We start from the raw sequence: 19,909 nt of genomic DNA on the forward strand, positions 1-19,909 counted from the left end.
CTCCACAGTTCCCAGCTTTTAGGGTGGGGAAGTGGGGCTGGCTCTGAGTACAGGATGGATCTGGTCAAGGTGAAAGGGAAGGTAATCACCCAGCACATGAGCTCTGGGCTCCAGGGGGACAATCTGCTCTCTGGGATGTGGGGTCACTGGACAGAAAGACCCAGGACAAGGGAGAGCTGCAGCTACCCCATTAGGCAGCAATGGTGGGACAGCAGGAAGGATCGAAGGTCCTGTGGCTCACCTGAGGCTGGGCTGTCACCTGGTTGCCTGGGCATCCCTCCTTCGGGCAAAGGGCAGGCACCTGTGCAGCAGGAGGATCTGAAGAAGAAAGAGCTGTGAGAAAGCGCAGCCTGGTTCCAGCATCCCACTAAGAAGCCCACTCTTCCCCCCACATAGGACTCCTGGGCCCCGCAAGCAGGTATGGGCTGTTTTAAACACCCATTTCAAATTTCCCCCATGTCTGCTGGGGTCAGGGAGCAGGGGGGAGCAATGGGAGGAGAAGTCAGGTAGACGTGGGTCACAGAAGGATAGAAAGGACACAGAGCTCAAGGCCAGGACAGAAGGGATTCTAGTGAGAGGACAAAGGGTGGAAAGACGGTATCATAGGAGGTTCGGGAAGTGTGGCACAGGCTGGGATCTTAGAGCCGGGCAGCAAGTACCGGGTTGCCCAGCCAGGAAGTCACGCACTCCTATTTCATAGGGAGGCTGCAGGTGGTCCCCCAGAGCCGAGCCGCTGCTGAGAGGTGAAGCAGGGGGCCATATCTGTGCGGCTCGCAGGGCTCCTGTGCCCATCCAATGCACATCTGGGCTCTGGGCAGGGGCTGGGTCCTGGCAAGAAGAAAATGTTGTGAGAGGACCCCTGTAGGAATCAGAAAGCACACGCGGAGAACAGGCCACCCAGCTGATCTCTAAAAGACAGAGGCCCAGGAAACGGTGAGCCGGGCCCTTTATTACCTACAGGCAGAACAGAAAGGAGGACCAGAAAGCCCAGGGAGGATCCCCCTCGCCCCTCCACCTCCCTGGGCTCTAATAAGGGCCACGCAGAGATAGGTAGAGCCGGCTTCTCGCTCGACATAGGAAAGCACCTGGTCAGTCAGTGACAGTACTGCTGTTCCAACCTTGGGTGCTACAGTGATACCTGCCCCCTAGCCCTCAGCCCCCACCCCCAGCCTGGAACTTAGAAATGAGAGAAGAGATTTCTCCCTGAGAGGTAAACTGATAATAGTTCACAGCAGAGATACAGCCAGATAATATCTACCAAGTGTCAGACCCTGCTCTATGTAACACCGTGCCAAGTGACCTCAAAAAGACAGCAAGACTCCCAGACTGTAAACCTGAGTGAAAGAATAATATCACTGGAGCGGCAGTGCTAACTCTGGGTGCCAGCTATGCAAGCACAGAAGAAAAGGTCTCAGGAGCAAGCAAAAAAAAAAGGGCAGTGCCCATGCAAGCCGAGACCCGGAGATGCAGGCTTTGTGCTGGGACTTCAAAAGTCCTGGTCTCTGGAGGTAAGGCTACTCCTGACACAGAAATGAGCATAGGAAGCTGCAGTCAATGAACTTCAGGTTTTTCTGCTCCTGTGGCCAAAACATTCTCTGCACTGATGTGGATGGATCTTAGCCTGAGGCCATTAAATATCTAAGACACAGCTACAGACTGAAGATGATACAGTCATCACAGCAGTTTATCTCCTATTCCTCCCAAATCCCACCAAAGGGAGAATAAAGCAACAACAGGGAAGCACAGACAAGTGACTTTAAGGACAAACTTTCTCAGGCACCAGTTTCTCACATTTTGTTAAGTCTGATAAACTACAGGGGGATTCTGTAATTTTATATGCCTCGTGAGTATTTCTGCTCATTTTTTAGAATTTGGTAGGCTTTTCACCAGCCTCTGATTTCTGTTTTCAAATTCCTAACTTTCAACCAGATAACCCTTTCTGCTCATCTGGTTATGTTTTCATGGATCTTTAAACCACACAACTTGTTCTAACTGATTTGAATATACTCGAGCCACAACTTTGTACCTACTGTGTACCTTGTTTGCTTTAAAAGTTATCTTTAGGTCATTTTGAACATCTCATTGTTTTTGGTAAAAATTATAAATGTTCTTTTAGATTTTAAAAAATAGTACCCCGTACTGAGCAAAGAGGTTTTCTCTTTTAACATGTTACCATTTACTGCTGGTAGACCACGTTCAGATGATTTACTGATCTAATTTTTACTTTACATTTAGGGGAAAAGTGTCTTAAACTTTTGTTTCAGAAATCTTAATCATAACTTTCATTTATGCATGAATCATATATGAAGAATTACACACATTATATAAAAACTTTTAATAGCCTGCAAAAATGATAAAATACTCTTTAAACACGAAAACCTCAAAGGTAGGAGAAGCACCGAGAGGCCGGCCTGTGTGGGGCAGAGGAGCACACGCGGTGCACCTGAACCAACCTGCTGCTCCACTGCCGGCACCGGGACTGTCAGCTCTGTCTCCCAGCACCAAGCCCAGGATGGGCCCGCGGCAGGCACTCAAGCATGTTCCTAGCCCCAGGCTGCCCCTCACCATTCATCCCATCCATCCCATCTCCCCCGCACAGAACAAATCTTCAAAAGTTTACTGAGAAAGAGATAACATGACACGTGTAGACTGCTCTTCTAGGTCTCATCAGTATGTATTTAGAAACCAAGGATCCTGACACTAATGTTCCTACTTCTGAGCAAGAGATAACCTGCACTTTACATGTGGGTAGCAAGTCAAGTTAGGTATGTGGAGCTACATTTTGTATAAGTCCATGTGTCCAAAACCTCACTACTGTTATTTTTGGATACTTGCAGACCCTCTTCTTCCTGGAGCTTATATTCCCCTGCGAAGGAGGGAGGAGCTGCCTGCTAACCAGTCCTTGGCTTAGGGTCCAGTTCTTCTCTGTTCAGGTGTCATGGAATGAAAAGGGAAGGCTTCCTGTGAACTCTTCCCCAGTGAGGGTTCAGAGGTCCACCCCCTCCCCTACAAGTGGACTCACTGGCAGACAGAGGCACTGCACACTGTCTCACACTCACCCTCCATGGAGTCTCATCAAAGTCCCTCTGAAGCTCTTCCAGCAAGGCCACAGCCTCCCCACCACTCTCAGGGTGATGCAGCTGCACCCAGGTCCGGAGCTCCTCTGGCAGGATGCTCAGGAACTGCTCCAGCACCAGCAGCTCCAGGATCTGGGCCTTTGAGAGAACATCTGGCCTCAGCCACCAGCGGCATAGCTCCCGGAGCCGGCTCAGGGTCTCCAGAGGCCCAGAAGACTCATGGTAACGAAGCTGCCTGAAGAGCTGGCGGAACAGCTCCTGGCCAGGACGGTTGAGTGTCTGTGGTCTGGCAGCCGGCACTGAAGTGTAGCTTTCATCCTCTTCTTCCTTCTTTACCATCTGAAGGCGTCCTCGCTCCCTGGAAGCCTTGGCCTGAGCTGGATGGACAGCGTACCACCTGCCTGGAGGCATCACTCCTGTTGGAGGTCTTCCCAGCAGAGTGCTACCAAGTCTGCGTTAGTTGTGGCTATCACCGCTGGGCCCTTGGGAGTATCTTTTCAGCACCTCTGGGGACAAGGCCATTTGCTGGGACATCAGAAGTCACTGGTGAGAGACTGAAATAATCAATGTTACCATTCAGGAAGGATGTGAGAAGGAGGGCGCAAGCAGATACTGTTAGATCACCTTTGGATTTATGAGAAAAGAGCCTATGAACATTTGCACAGTGGAGCCTGTCAAGATCAAGCACACCAGGAAAAGGGATATTTGTAGTTACCAGAGGCAGCGGTGGGGGCGACTGGATGAAGGCAATCAAAGGTACAAACTTTCACTTATGAGATAAATAAGTACTAGGGATATAATGTACAACATGATAAATATAATTAACCCTGTTGTACATTATATATAAAAATTGCTAGGAAGATGAAAATCCTAAGAATTTTCATCACAAGAAAACAACTTTTCTATTTCTTTAATTTTGTATTGAAATGAGATGATGAATGTGCACTAAACTCATTGTGACAATCATTTCATGATGTACCTCTGTCAAATCATTATGTTGTCCACGTTAAACTTATACAGCGCTTTATGTCAATTATATTCCAATAAAACAGGAAGAAAAAATTTTTTGAATTAAAAAAAAAGTGTTTCTACATAATAGAAATGAACAAACCAAAAACAAAATTAAGAAAATAATTCCATTTACAATCACATGAAAAAGAATAAAATACTTAGGAATAAATTTAACAAAAGAACAAAACTTATACTCTGAAACAACAAAACATTGTTAGAAGAAATTAAAGGTTTGAATAAATGGAAAGACATTCTGTGTTCATGGATCAGAACACAAAACACTATTAAGATGACAGCATCACCAGCTCAGTGGACTTGAGTTTGAGTCAGTTGGTGATGTACACAGAAGCCTGGCGTGCTGCAGTCCATGGGGTCGCAAAGAGTCGGACACGACTGAGCGACTGAACTGAACTGTCCAAATTAATCTATAGATTCCAAAACATCCCTATCAGAATCCCAGCTGGCTTCTTTATAGAAATTGAAAAGCTGATCCTAACATATGGAAACTCAAGAGACCCACATAATACAAAACACAGTCTTGAAAAAGATTAAGTTGGGAACTTCCCTGGTAGTCCAGTGGTTAAGAATTGGCCTGCCAATGCAGAGGACACGGGTTCCATCTCTGGTCTGGAAAGATCCCAAATGCCTCGGGGCAACTAAGCCCATGTACCACAACTACTGAGCTCATGTATCACAACTACTGAAGCCAGCACAGCCTAGAGCCCATGTTCTGCAACAACAGAAGCCACTGCAAATGAGAAACCCGAGCACTGCAACTAGAAAGTAGCCCCCACTCGCCACAACTAGAGAAAGCCTGTGTGAAGCAATGAAGACCCAACACAGCCATAAATAAATAAAATTTTAAAAAAGAAAACAAAAACACTAATTTGAAAAGATAAATACATGCCAATCCTCATAACAGCATTATAAAAATAGCCAAGGCATGGAAGCAATCTAAGTGTCCATTAACAGATGAATGAATAAAGAAGATGTAGAGTATTATTAAACCATAAAAAAGAATGAAATTTTGCCATCTGCAACATGGTTGGACCTGGAGGGCATTATGCTTAGTGAAATAAATCAGAAAAAAAATACCGTATGTTATCACTTAAATATGGAGTCTAAAAAATGTGGGCTCTAGAAAATGAAAATATAATATAGAATCTAAAAAATGAAACAAACAAATGAATGTAACAAAACAGAAACAGAACAAACTAGTGGTTACCAACTGGGAGAGGGAGGGGTGGAGGGGCAAGATAAAGGTAGAGGATTAAGAGATATAACTACTATATATAAAATAAGCTACAAGCATATATTGCCCAGCACAGGGACTACAGCAATATTTTATAACTTTGAGTGAGAATAATCTATTTAAAAAATCGACTCACTGAAGAGAGGAAGTTGGAAGATTCACATGACAAATTTCACTACCTTCTTTATAAAAAAGGGCTTCCCAAGTGGCTCAGTGGTGAAGAATCCGCCTGCCAAAGCAAGAGACATAGGAGACATGGGTTTTATCCCTGGGTTGGGAAGACCCCCTGGAGGAGGTAATACCAACTTACTCCAGTATTCTTGCCTCAAAAATCCCATGAACAGACGAACTTGGCAGGCTATAGTCCATGGGGTTACAGAGAGTCAGACACGACTTAGCAACTGAGCACGCACTTTATAAAAAAGCATCAAGACACTGTGGTACTGGTATAATGACAGACATATAGATCAATGAAAAAGAACTAAGAGTCCAAAACTAACCCATATATCTATGGTCTATTTGGTTTTAACAAGTGTACCAAGACCACTCAAATGGGGTAAGAATAGTCTTCTCAATAAATGGTACTTGGACAACTATATAGCTACATGAATGGAATAAAGTTGGATAAGATGGTATATGAAAGTTAACTCAAAATGGATCAAAGACCTAAACATCAGATGCTTAAACTATAATATTCTTATCATAAACTCTAAGTGCAATATTTTGTGACAACGGATTAGTCAATAGATTCTACCAAATGCATACCACATGCAAAAGAAGAAAAGAAAAAAATAGATAAATTGGACTTTATCTAAATTTAAAATTCTTGTGCTTCAAAGGGCACATGAAGAAAGTGAAAGGACAATCCAAAGAGAGGGAAAAAAATTTGCAAATCATGTATCTCATAAGGGACTTGTCACTAGAAAATATAAACAACTTATAATTCAATAATAAAAAGACAATATAATTAAAATTGGACAAAGCATCTTAATAGACATTTCTCCAAAGAAAATATAAAGATGGCTGAAAAACACAAAGGATACTCAACAACAATAGTCATCAGAGAAAAACAAATCAACACCACAATAAAACACCACTTCACATCCACTAGGATGGCTAGAATCAAGAAGTCAGAACACAATATATGCCGGTATGGATGTGAAGACAGATACTGGAACACTCATACACTGCTGGTGGGAACATAAACTGTGCAACTACACTGGAAAATAGTCTCATCATTAAGTTAAACATCCAGTTACTATTAATACTTGCAACTCCATTCCTAAATAGACAGATACAGCTGTCCTTCAGTATTCACAGGGGATTCACACACAAAAAACAAAATTCTAACTAAAGACTTAACTTCAAAAACAAATTTTAAAAAGTAATAAGAATCCTAGGGTAAGCAAGGACTTCTTAATAAAATCAAAGGAAACAGGTGACATATGACTAGGTCTCTATATTTTAACACCTCCTGCTCAAAAAAAAAGAAAAAAGAACAAAAGCACAAACCAATGGATAGACGTGTAAAGGTAAACTGCCACCAGGAAACGTAGTTTGAAAGTCTGCAGTAGACCTAAAATGTCATGTTACTTATGCCCTTGAAACTTCACTTCTAGGTAGCTCCCTGGAAAAGCACCTGTACACGTATTCAGGCATTTACACAGGTGTTTACTAAAGTACTCTTTGTAATAACATAGTATTGGAAATGACCTATTTGTCCATCAATACAACTAAATGAAAGTGTAGCAATTTATAGACTGAAACACCATACAATAATTTAAAAGACTGTACTAGACCCTTAAGCAACAATATAATTGTTTCACTGTTGACTGGGTGGTCAGGCTGTGCAGCTAAGGTTAAAAAGCAGGTAAGTGCCAACCACAGAAGAGACCAGAGCATAATCTTAAGTTGCTGAGAACAGACAAAACACACACTAGGCTCCAGTGACACAGTTTACTTACAGCAAGAGAAGAAAATATGGGCTTCCCTGATAGCTCAGTTGGTAAAGAATCCTCCTGCAATGAGGGAGACCCTGGTTAGATTCCTGGATCAGGAAGATCCCCTGGAGAAAGCATAGGCTACCCACTCAAGTATTCTTGGGCTTCCCTTGTGGCTCAGCTGGTAAAGATTCCACCTGCAATATGGGAGACCTGGGTTCGATCCCTGGGTTGGGAAGATCCCCTGGAGAAGGGAAAGGCTACCCACTCCAGTATTCTGGCCTGGAGAATTCCATGGACAGTCCATGGGGTCACAAAGAGTTGGACACGACTGAGCGACTTTCACTTCACTTCACTTCATGATAGAGTAGGACCTTGGCCCCCGTTCTGAAATACAGAAAGCGGAGTGGGCATGGGGGACCACTGACACAGGCACTTAAGAAGAAAAAAGGGGTATAAATACCGAACCAGGAAAGATAGTCCCTCAAAAGGCTGGAAGTACAGCACAGGCTGTGAGGATTCAATTTCTTTGCAAGAAAATGTCCTCAGCCAGAGGCTAGTACTACAGTGTTATGCAAGAGAGAAGAAGTTGCACCTAAATTTGCTGTTTTTCCCAACAAACATAAAAAACATAAGCTAAGTTAAAAAGAACACCCTAGATGTAGCTGGAGAAAAAAACCTAAAATTCTATTTACAAGTAAGTATGTCTAGGTACAATGTACATATAAGCACTCGAAAGATTTTTAAAGGGCCAAAACAGGATTTACAAAAACTCTTACTGACAGTGGAGGTGGAGAGGTTGGGAATAACAGTTAAAGGATACTTTATTTGCAGTGATCTGATTTTTTTAATTTATGTACGAGGTCTCTTTTCTAAGACTGTGCATCAAAAATGATGAATGCAAATATCCCAAAATGTAAGAAGAGGTTTATTCCTGTGTACTGCCTGCCAGTTATTTTCTTCTTTATAATTTTTGTCTTTTCCCAATTTCCCCAAATAAATTAAGTTTTAGAAATTATAGTTATGAACTCTTTTATGTCTTAAAAATAAAACACAACTTGCTTATACACAAAAAAGTTCCCAACCCTTGGCCACCAAAGTGTTTTTCACAGTTATCCCCTCTGGCAAGTATGACTAAAGGGTTTTCTCTTCCTATTTTTCTATATTTCCTAAACTGTTCACCATTATTTCTATAATCAGCAAGGTGATCAATAATTCTGTTTAAAAAACAAAGCAACTGGAATTCCCTGGCGGTCCAGTGGTTAGGACTCAGTGCTTTCACTGCTGGGCCCAGGTTCAATCCCTGGTCAGGAAACTAAGATCTCACAAGGAGTGCAGCTAAAAAAAAAAGAAACAAAGAAAGCAACTGAGTATTAGCACCCTGGACTGAAAGGTGGCCACTAAGCAGAAGAGGCTACACATCCTTGAAGGGGACTTGTAAGTAGATCTTAAGCAACTGTAAAAGGAAAAAGAAATCTAGTTGACCCTAGTTCTATTTAAGCCACTCAGTCAACAACCAAACCAAAGAAGGCAAGCTGAACTGAGAACACATCAGGCAAAAACTGACAACTGAGGCACAGAACAAAAGAGAGTAACATGCTGCCCAAAACCACAACATGCAAAAGAAAACAAGAAAGAGCGTGTTAAAACTAAACAAAGCCAAAAAAAGTCTATAAAGAGGTATCCATAATGTACTCCTACGTCCAAAGCGGCACTGCTCATAATAGCCAAAACATGCAAACAACCTAAATGTCCATCGACAGATGAATGGATAAAGAAGATGTGGTACATATACACAATGGAATACTACTCGGCCATAAAAAAAAAACCAATGAATTAATGCCATTTGCAGCAACATGGATACAACTAGACGTGATCATACTAAGTGAACTAAGTCAGACAGACAAAGACAAATACCACACGGAATCACTTATATGTGGAATCTAAAGTATGACCCAGTGGACTTCCCAGGTGGCTCAGTGTTTATAAAGAATCCACCTGCCAACGCAGGGAACACAGCTTTGATTCCTTGTCCGGGAAGATTCCACTTGCCGCAGAGCAACTAAGCTTGAACACCACAGCTACTGAGCCTGTGCTCTAGAGCCTGGGAGCCACAGCTGCTGAGCCCACACGCCACAGCTACTGAAGATCTCGAGTCCTCAACCCTGGGCTCCACAGCAAGAGAAGCCACTACAATGAGAAGCCCAAACGCCACAACTAGAGAGCGACCCCTGCTCTCCACAACTAGAGAAAAGCCTGTACGGCCACAAAGACCCAGAACAGTCAAAAATAAACAATAAAATAGAACACGACACAAACAAGTCTACCTACAAAACAGAAACTGACTCACAGACATAGAAAAAAGACCACTTCGGCTTGCTAAGGGAGAAGGAGGGAGGGAGAGGGATGGACAGGGAGTTTGGGGTTGGTAGATGCAAACCATTACATTTAGAAGGGATAAACAAGGTCCTAGTGTATAGCACAAAGAACTATATTCAAATATCCTGTGATAAACGATTAATGAAAAGGAATATAAAAAGAAGAAGAAGTATGCATGGCTATTAGCATAACTGACACCATCACAGGCCCATTCAATTCCTCCCGTCCCTCCACTGACCCTACCTATGACTGCACTACAAGGTAAATCACTTTTCTGTCAAGGGCTCTGAAGTTAAGATACTTTTTTTTTTTGGATCATCAGTTCCAGGCAGCCGCAATGCTCTGTTAGTCTCCAAACAATGATGAAGACCTTCACTGACATACTTCCATTGCCTACGAGACTAGTTAGCCATTCATAAAACCAAATTTAGCAATGCACTTCCTGTTTCCAAGCACATGCTCCCACACCCTATAGGTTAACTATAAAACTGTCCCAGTGGCTCCTCAGCAGCACAAAAGGCAGCTGCAACTGCTTCCAGTTCATCCACCTGATCTCACCATGTGAGTTAACAACCCTCTAATCAACTGATCCATTGATTACATGGAGTTGCCTGCCTAGGTTTTCAGTCTCAAGTTCCCTTCTCAGTTCAATGGGCATTCTTCATTCCCTCCGTCCTCCAACAGAAGTCAGAGGCAGTCAGAAGGCCTTAGCACCTGTTGTAAAGTGGCCCCATTACTCAGTGCACAAGTCACAGATGATGGTCATCTTCCCCGGAAAGGTTGGCACCCTCCACCTCTCACCAAGCTAAGAAAATCTGAAGAAATCGTTACTTCAACCAAAAGCCAAACACAGACTCAGCAAGCATTTCTAGGACTGTCAAAAAAGATGACCAGTGACAGAGACGGGACAAAGAAAGCATGCCATCTATGCAGCTGGACCACACTGACTTGATTTTGTCAGCACCATCTTAGACCCGCAGCAGCTCCCTTTCTGAGCTTTAACCCAACTCATAAGGAATGCACCCAAGCCAAATAACTTCCTGTCAGCTCTTACTCTTGCCTTCATCTGATATGAAAACTGGAAGAAAGCATTGTGCTGTCCCAGATGGTTAATGGTCCATGAGGAATAATGCTCATGAGACCTCAGAGGGGAAGAGAAACCCAGTTTCCACCTGTGCAAATGTGCTTCTCATTTAGTAGTCAGATTCTATCTTTACCCTCGTCCCTTTAAATTCCCCCCTGCCTCTTCTGGCCACAATGAGTTCAGCTTCAAATGCCTCTTGATGGTTGTGCACCCACAACTACTGCCTGATGTAAGTACCTATAGTAAACATCATAATTACATTTCAAGGAGTTGCCAGCTTCAGTTTTCAGTCTCAAAGTTCCTTCTCGTCCAGAGGCTATTATTCAATATTCCCTTTGTCCAACACCATCATCCAGATAAAACAAATGGCGCTGCTGCTACAAGGACATGGGCAGTCAAATGAAGAACTACTTTGGGATCACACATGGTGAGGAAGCTGGCTAAAGCTCTGGCAGAGAGATGAAGATTTGCAGTGAAAGGAGGGGGAGGATAAGGAAAATAAATATACAGAGAAAACAAAAGCAAAGACAAACTGAGAAGTGATAAGGTACAGAACTGCAGGCCTACAAAAAGGGACCTGAAGACACAACAAGAGGAGGCTCAAGAGGAAAGGTGCTTCCGGAGGGGCAGGGGCAGCTCCAGGCTTGCAGAGCCCCAGCAGCACCAACAGGAATAGAAACAACTGCTCAGGAGGAAGCTGCGAGTCAGAGAAAGGGGCAGAGACTTTCCCAGCCAAATGTGCAGAATAGACTGGAGAAGAGAATGACGCTCAAGTGAAGAGAAATCCAGCAGTGAGGCTCAACAGAATGAACTGGAGGCTGGACAGAAAGATTCTGAAGAAATGCACCCAGTGGGAAATATAAAGAATTGACCTATCTCCGGAAACTGGGGCGTACAGTCAAATTAGCACCAAACATAAGCCTCCAAGCTGACCTGTTATGAAGTAGCTGTTGTAGAAATGTCCAAAGAGGTCAGTGAAGTATTTGTAAAGAGATGATGAGAAGGAACAGCAGCAAAATGAGGACAACTGGCTGTGAATATGGCAAAAAAAATACAGTCCTTTGAGCCCAGCCTCTGCAGCCATGAACATGGATAAAAGCTAATGACTTCCTGGGCCTTTCAAAGTCTGAATGAAAGACCCACAGCACAGTAAGTAAAGATGGAGGTCAGTGAGCTGAAACTGCCCAATTAAATTCAGGTATCCTAATGCCTCAGGGTTCCTCCCAGGTCCCAACCAGCTTTTGAGGACAGAAGAAAAGCTTCATTCATTGACTTAAGATGACACCACAAATGTGAGCCCCCAAGCTGGGGAGGCACCTGAGCTGGATCAGGCTTCTTCTCCCCTAGAACCTCACCCCTTCACTCAGTTTCACATGGGCCTTTTTCAGGGACATTTTCTTCTGTCATTTTGTTTTAATACAAAGTAATTTTGATTTCCTCTTAAAATCCCCATTGCATAGTCTCTTATTCTCATGTTTTTCCTGCCAGTGAGAGGGTACATAAGGTTTATTTTTACACACTGATAATAAGCAAGCAAGTTTCTAAGACAATCAAAAACTAAAGAAAGACTGCTTCCGGTACACATTTAAAATGTTAAAACAAGGACTCCCCAGGTGATCCAGTGGTTAAGATCCCATACTTACAATGTAAGGGGCAGATGTGTGACCCTTGATCAGGGCACCCCACATACAACACAGCGTGGTGTGACCAGAAAAGAAAAAAAAAAAAGTATTTTTAAAAAAACACTTCAGTGTTAAAATAATATTTGCACCAACTTGCTAATTAAGAAATGAGCGCAACCTAGTGCCCAAAATTTGGTTTCTCAATACCGTTCTATAATGAATGAAACCAGGAATCCTTGCAGAAATGGTTGGTTCCAGGGTGGGGGTAAATGAAAATACAAGATGTATCTTGTGGTGCCTTAAAAAATCAGAGAAAGATGCAAAAAAGGATGGGAACATGTAAGGGGAAATAGGCACTGTGACTTGAAAGAGCTCCCAATAGCCAAAGCTAGAATAATTTAAGCCACAAAATAAATAACACATCTCAATAAACCCCCAAAATGAAACACCCAACATCACACACTGATGTAACTGATATAATTAAGTAAATAAACAAATGGGAGAAAAGGCACAACTCTTCCTCACAAAGAATTCCAGTTCATAGATGCAGAAGAAACAGATATGAAAGTCGCCGAGAAGAACATCACAATAATAACTGCTTCAGGCAAGATCCACCAAGAAATGCTAATTAGCAGGTGAAAGTTGAGAAGAAAGAATATTTCTATGCAGTCTCAAGGTGTCTATCTCAAAATAATTGCTAATTACAAAGGAATGACACTAACTTTAGAGGGTTGATACTTGGCAGAAATACTGGATCAAGAGTAATAGCACTGAATGGACATGTGGACACAGCAGGGGAAGGGGAGGACAGGATGAATTGAGAAAGTAGCACTGACGTATATACACTCCATGGGTAAAATAGCTAGTGGGAAGCTACTGGATACCACAAGGGTGGGAGGGAGGCTCAAGAGGAAGGGGATATATGTATACATAGACCTGATTCACTCTGCTGTACAGCAGAAACTAGAACAACATTGTAAAGCAATTATACTTCAATAATATTTTTTTAAGTGTAATATCACCAGTTAAAAGACATATCGACATGATCCTCAATCTAAGGAGAACATCTGACAAAACCAAACTGAGAGGATCACCCTAAAATTACAAATACAAAATACTTCAAAATTGTCAAGACTGTGAAAAACTGAGGAGCTGTCACAGACTGAAGGGGAGCTAGAAGGCATGACAATTAAATGGAATGAGAGATTCTAGACTGGATCCTGGAACAGAAAAAGAACATCAGCAAGACAGTGAGGAGCTCTTGATGAATCAGAACTTTAATGACTAGTACTGGACCACTGTAAATGTCTCGTTTGGTGACTGCACTATGTTTATGCAAGATTCTACCTTTAGGCAAACCAGGTAAAGATATAAGGGAACTCGATAGAGTTCTGACACCCTCTGTGAGTCTACAATTACTCAAAATGATAAGGTTTTTAAATTGAAGACGAGTTGTTTCTTTTGCTGTTAATTTTTTTTCTATCTTAGCTATTAAGGATTAACTTGGTGATCAAGGATACTGTTCGGGCGCCTTCTGGTTCGGAGAAGGCGATGGCACCCCACTCCAGTACTCTTGCCTGGAAAATCCCATGGACGGAGGAGCCTGGTAGGCTACAGTCCATGGGGTCGCTAAGAGTCGGACACGACTGAGCGACTTCACTTTCACTTTTCCCGTTCATGCACTGAAGAAGGAAATGGCAACCCACTCCAGTATTCTTGCCTGGAGAATCCCAGGAATGGCGGAGCCTGGTGGGCTGCCGTCTATGGGGTCGCACAGAGTCGGACACGACTGAAGCGACTTAGCAGCAGCAGCAGCAAGGATACTGAATACTGACAATTGTTATCTAAAATTTGAACTCACTCTTTCATTAATTCAACAAACATTTACTAAGCACCTATTATGTCCCAGGCCCAATGGTCTCTGTAGTGAAGAAAGCAGACAAAACACACTGCTTTGAGCAGCTTATGAGAAGATAGACAATGAGACAGAAACAGTATCAGGTGCTACGTAGTAAAATAAAACAAGGAAGGAGGGTAAGAGATCTAAGATCAGGGAAAGGAAAGTATAAGCTCAAAAATTCAATCTTGGGAAGCACAGGATGACTCACCAGGGAAACCTCCTTTCAGATGTTAAAAATACTGAAGACTACAAAGTAACACGAGTTACATTTTACCACACTTTCAGTGTTTCTGCTCAGGAGCATAACATCAGACTGCCCATGCATTAATAATTGGAGATACCAGGAGCCACAGAAAACTTAACAGTGGCACAGTTACTATTTTTCATGATTTTATCAGTTTCCCTTCCTTATAAGTATACACAGGGTTTTATCATTCCCATCTTTTTGGCTTTGCTCATCAAAAATTGTCAGTCTTTCCTCCGTCTTAAGAACATGTAAAGCAGCCTCATTCATTGGCCCCTGAAAACACACACAACTACACACACGGGTATAATGGAAAGATCCCTGAAATCAAATTACAGCTCAAACTGCTCTCTGACACTTCTGTGCAAACTAACCCACCTAATGAGTTTTCAGTTATGAAATGCAAACAGTTTGAAACAGAATGGAGTTCTTTCCTGGCACTACTTTTACTTAGGAAGGTGAACATTCTCTGATTTTTTAGGCCAAGGTAAGTGAGAAGACAGAAGAGTGGCTTTGGGTTACAGCTGTACCTTGTGTTTAAAAACTGTATTTTATATATTACTCTTTCATTTGGAAACCAGAAACAATCAACCTAACACCTATCACTTGTTAAGCATTTACAGCATCATGTAATGCATACTACGGAAAATAAACTGCAAACAAAAATGTTTTAATTATACTTGCAAAATTATGTCTCAGTGGTGTCATAATGCTGGCTCCAATTTTAACCAATTTATGAACAAATGCATTCCACAAGTTGAAGACATCACAGTTTTCAAAAATAGGATGAATGTACTTAATGCCACTGAATTACACACTTTAAAATGACTTAAATGATCAATGATTGCAAACGGTAAATGTCATCTGTATTTTATCACAATAATGCTAAAAAAAGCTTTTTGAAAGTAGCACTATACAAATATGGAAACATGCTGTACCCCTAAAACCAACATGATGCTCTCTGTGGATTACACCTCAAATTTTTTAAATTAATTAAAAATAAAATATGTGGACTATATATTTTTAAAAAGCAGTAAAATAACCCCACTTAAAAAAATATATACTTGTACATGTATTAGCGTCTGTATAATTATGCACACATTTTAAAAGGTCAAGAAGCCTCCAGACGAAAACATTAACGAATTGCGAGTACTTCTACTTTTCCTAACAGTCACCCAAGTCATCTAATTACCTGTAATCAGTACGCTTTGTTTGCATAATTGAGAGAAGTGATAAAACACCGAAACCACAGCTCCAAATTCGCGCCCCAGGCGACGAAGAGCAGGCAGATACTCACCGCGGCGGGTCAGGCTCCCAGGCCAGACCCCCTCGGGTCGCAGCCTCCAGGCCGAGCCTCACTCGCTGCCTTCAACCCAGGAACCCTGCGCCCGCACCGCTGCCCCCGACGCCAGCGCAGGCACCCGACTCACCGACTCGCGCGGCCGCGAAAAGCTCAGTCCCCTGACCGCACGCCCTGGTCCGCAACAGTCGCCCCAACGTCTACTTCTTCGCTGGCCCGTATCGCGCACGCGCGTCACCGCCCCAGGCCTCTCAGCCTCTCTAGGAAGCTGGGAGGGCCAGCGTCTCGGTTCCTCCCGGGCCCCCGTGCCTTGCTGGGAGGCCTCTGAGCGCAGCTCAAGGGGCTTGGCCCCACACACCCCCACCTAAGGCACTGGACGCCTGTCTTCTGTTCGTGCCACAGAGCTCTATCAGTTTGTCCTGTTTTCCTACCACCACTCCCAGTGTGTGTGCAGGGCTTCCCTCCAGGGCTCCCTCCCCCCAGGGAAGAACGGGATCAAAACCGGGAGTCCAATCAGGGACCAGCAAGATTTAGTTGACCAGGCTGGCCAGGAGGAGCTGTAAAGGAGCCACTCATTACTCTCTGGTGCCCCCTTCAAGGTGAGGAATCAAAACCTAAGGGAGTTCACAGCAGACCCTTTCCTCCTCACCACCACAACCAGGAGTAGTTGCTCATTCCCAGTCCACAGGCACACAAACTTCCTGACCACAGCTTCCAATGTTTCCTCCTGGTAACGAAATTTAAGTAAATTTAAAGATCTTTGGGCTTTAATCAGCAATTTATAAGTCAAACTGCATTCCATTTAGCAGATAGAGAACAGCTCTGAAGAGTATGAAAAGCAAAAAGTTTTATCCTGAGAAGGCAGTAGAAATGAGGGACCATAGGGACAATTTTTTAATATATATTTATTACTTATTTATTTTTTGGCCATCCTGCACTGACTGCAGGATCCCAGTTTCCTGAACAGGGATTGAACCTTGGCCCTCAGCAGTGAGACCCAAAGTCCCAACCACTGGACTGCCAGGGACTTCCTGGGACAATTTATTATAGTTAACCTACGATATGGGGGTAGATGCATTCATAAGTTAAGATTTATGGATGTGTAACTAGTCTTGTGAGACTGGGAATACACCAGGGAAGGTTTTCATCATTGTCTGGGGACTAATAGAGCATAGAACCTGGACCTAATGATTATTAAGCAATATCTATTAACGGTAACTACAAAGTTCTTGATGATAGAGAAGTGACTTACTGCACAGTACAGTCCTGGGTAGGGTCAGCAAAAAACAGGAGAAACTGTACGGGCCAAGATGACATCAGTTATGCTAACAGCCACACACAGAGTCTGGTACAGGTGAGCTAGGACATCAATGGGTCTCTGGGTCAGACAGATGGTGTTTGTCAAGTGGAGTAAAATTGATGCCTTCTTCTCACCCAGACACTCCAAGGACAAAACTAGTGGCAAAAGCTGAGTTCTGCTAAAGTATAGAAATAAGGTGCCCACTCCCCAGGTCAAGGAAGACCTCCCTGTCTGCACACACGCAGGAAGGCTTCTTGTGGGTCAAAGAGGGAGGGGGCCAAAAAGGGAGGGGCCCCAACCTATAACAAGTGTGGATCTGCACCCCCAAGCCTCCATGGTGGTATTCTTCTTGGCAAAAATTTGCCCACGTATCTTGGGAAGGGTCCAAGGACCAGTCAAGTGTGAAAAAAGAAACAAAAGTAATTGGCCAAATGTAAGCAAAGACCCAGAAGGGCTGTCCTATCTCAGGCATTTAAATCACTTCTTTACTGCATCCCTGTTCCTCATTCAGGACACCCACACTCCTCTCAGGGTGTGTGTTTCTGACTTACTAGGCTCCTCGCCATTACAGAAAATGCCCATACCCTTTTCTCTCCAGGAGTGTATTCCTGCATAGTCCTGCCTTGCTTCAGTCTTAAACCATTTCTCTGTGTACTCTTCCATACATTTTGCTGTGTCTCTAATAATAAACTTTGTATCTGTTTTTACAGTTTTTGCCTCTTTGAGGCATTGTTGATTCCAAATGGGGGAAGGATCCAGGGCCACTTTGCTTCTAGACTCTAGCCCCTGGTGGTCTGGTGGCTAACCATTCCTGGTTTTCATCTAGGCTGAAACTGAAAGTGTTAGTCCAATTGTGTCCGATTCCTTGGGACGCCATGGACTGTAGCCTGCTAGGCTCCTCTGTTCATGGAATTCTCCAGGCAAGAATACGGGAGTGGGTAGCCTTCTCCAGGAGTTCTTCCTGACCCAGGGATCCAACCCAGGTCTCCTGCATTGCAGGCAGATTTTTTACTATCTGAGCCATGAGGGAAGCTCAGATATCCAGGCTCAATTCCTTGGGCAGAGAACTAAGATCTCTCTTCTGAATCACTCACTGCTGCCTCTCTGATATCACAGGGAAAGGTTAGCTCCTGGGTGATTAGATCTTCTGCTATTAATGGGAGGCCTTGTGTGGTGGATATTGATTAATTTGGGAAGAGGTTAGTTGTATCTATCTGAATACTTATAGGTTCCGCACTTAAAAAAAATACTTATTGATTTGGCTGTGTTGAGTCTTGGTTAAGAATAGTTTTTAAAAGATCCATTGCTATTTTGCCAGCTCTTTCTGATCTATAAGGGGACTATGTTGGAGATCGAAGACCTTGAGTATCCTTCTCAAGGTTACGCCATTCTGCCTCCATCTTGGGGCTTTGCCAGGTACTGCGCACAGAGTCGGACACGACTGAAGCGACTTAGCAGCAGCAGCAGCAGCAACATGAGCACAAGCTGGTCAAGATCTGACAGTCTAGATGAGGACTCTAAGTTCTTTGGAGTCCTTTGATTCTTTGGGGATCCTCCCTGGATTTAGGAGATTCTCTAACTGTGGCCCATCCTCTTTGACCAAGGAATGGAAGATAACGAAAGGAGATCGCCAGCAGCCTTGGGTAGTCTCATTTTCAAAGGTAACTTCGGGGACTTCCTTGGTGGTCCAGTGGCTAAGACTCTGAGCTCCCAAGGCAGGGGCCCAGGTTTGATCCCTGGTCACCCCACTCCAGTACTTTTGCCTGGAAAATCCCATGGATGGAGGAGCCTGGTAGGCTGCAGTCCATGGGGTTGCGAAGAGTTGGACTCGACTGAGCAACTTCACTTTCACTTTTCACTTTCATGTATCGGAGAAGGAAATGGCAACCCACTCCAGTGTTCTTGCCTGGAGAATCCCAGGGGCGAAGAAGCCTGGTGGGCTGCCGTCTATGGGGTCGCACAGAGTCGGACACGACTGAAGTGACTTAGCAGCAGCAGGGAACTAGATCTCACATGCCTCAACTGAGAGTTCACATGCCACAACTAAAAGATCCCACACGTCGAACTAAGACCTGGCACATCCAAATAAATACATATAAACACTAAAAAAAAAAAAGGAACTGGTCCAGGAAATAAGACCCTGCATGCCCCAAAAAGGTTTCATTGGTGCCAATGCCTGTGTCTTTTATTGTCCTTGAAGATGTTAGTAGACTCCCTTGGATCCTATTCTCATCACTAAAACTGTTAAAGAACAAATTCAGTGAAGAAAATTTTAAAGCTCTTATTGGCCTTAAATGGGCAACTCATGAGTCAGACAGCATACAGTCTAGGAGACAGAAATGAGCTCCAAAGAGTTATGCAAGGCAAGACAGTTTATAGACAGAAGGGAGCAGGAACAAGGAAATTATACGAGGCAAAAAGATATGGGTTGTTGCAAGGTTGATTTCCTTATGAAGGATGACAGGGGGTTATCAGATAGATTACCTAACTAGTGCTGATCAGGAAGTTCCTGATAGACTGGGACTGTTTTAAAGTTCCATTTCTGGCAAAACCAAAACTTTAAGCTTTATTTTGGAGCTTAGCATGAGTTACTCCATTTTGGGCCTGCTGTCTGGTCTTTTAAAAGCCCCATCAGTGAGCTTTAACAAAGCTCAACTAGTGGTTGAGCAAGTGGTGTTATTTGCCAATATGTGGAATCCTGGAGGAGTAGGTTTGGGGGTACAGAGGCTGCTTGAAGAAGGAGTAAAGCCACATCAGGAGACTGCCCAGCGCCTGTAAGAGCAAATGTCCTCGGTCAACA

At 43.4% G+C, this 19,909-nt stretch overlaps 1 protein-coding gene across 6 annotated transcripts in view; it reads right to left on the bottom strand.

The window, feature by feature from the left end:
- Window positions 1-16,022, bottom strand: part of ZNF445 (zinc finger protein 445) — a 29,124-nt gene extending 13,102 nt beyond the window's left edge. For 4 of the 6 annotated variants that reach the window (XR_014064734.1, XR_014064733.1, XR_014064732.1 and 1 more), the window contains exons 1-4: window positions 15,940-16,022; window positions 3,060-3,631; window positions 660-828; window positions 242-318 (exon numbers count right to left, since the gene is read on the bottom strand). Coding sequence is in view for 1 of the 6 variants with exons in the window: in XM_081527822.1 (XP_081383948.1) it covers window positions 242-318; window positions 660-828; window positions 3,060-3,488 (675 nt within the window). In the remaining 5 variants the exon portion in view is untranslated. Of the gene's footprint in view, window positions 1-241; window positions 319-659; window positions 829-3,059; window positions 3,632-15,806 lie in introns of all 6 variants that reach the window. The other 2 variants (XR_014064736.1, XR_014064735.1) reach the window with 1 other exon arrangement.
- Between the last annotated feature and the right edge of the window lie 3,887 nt (window positions 16,023-19,909).

The sequence above is a fragment of the Giraffa tippelskirchi genome, chromosome 9, assembly GCF_054371585.1.
Source record: "Giraffa tippelskirchi isolate mGirTip1 chromosome 9, T2T-mGirTip1v1.2.pri, whole genome shotgun sequence".
In the NCBI taxonomy this organism is placed as follows: Eukaryota; Metazoa; Chordata; class Mammalia; order Artiodactyla; family Giraffidae; genus Giraffa; species Giraffa tippelskirchi.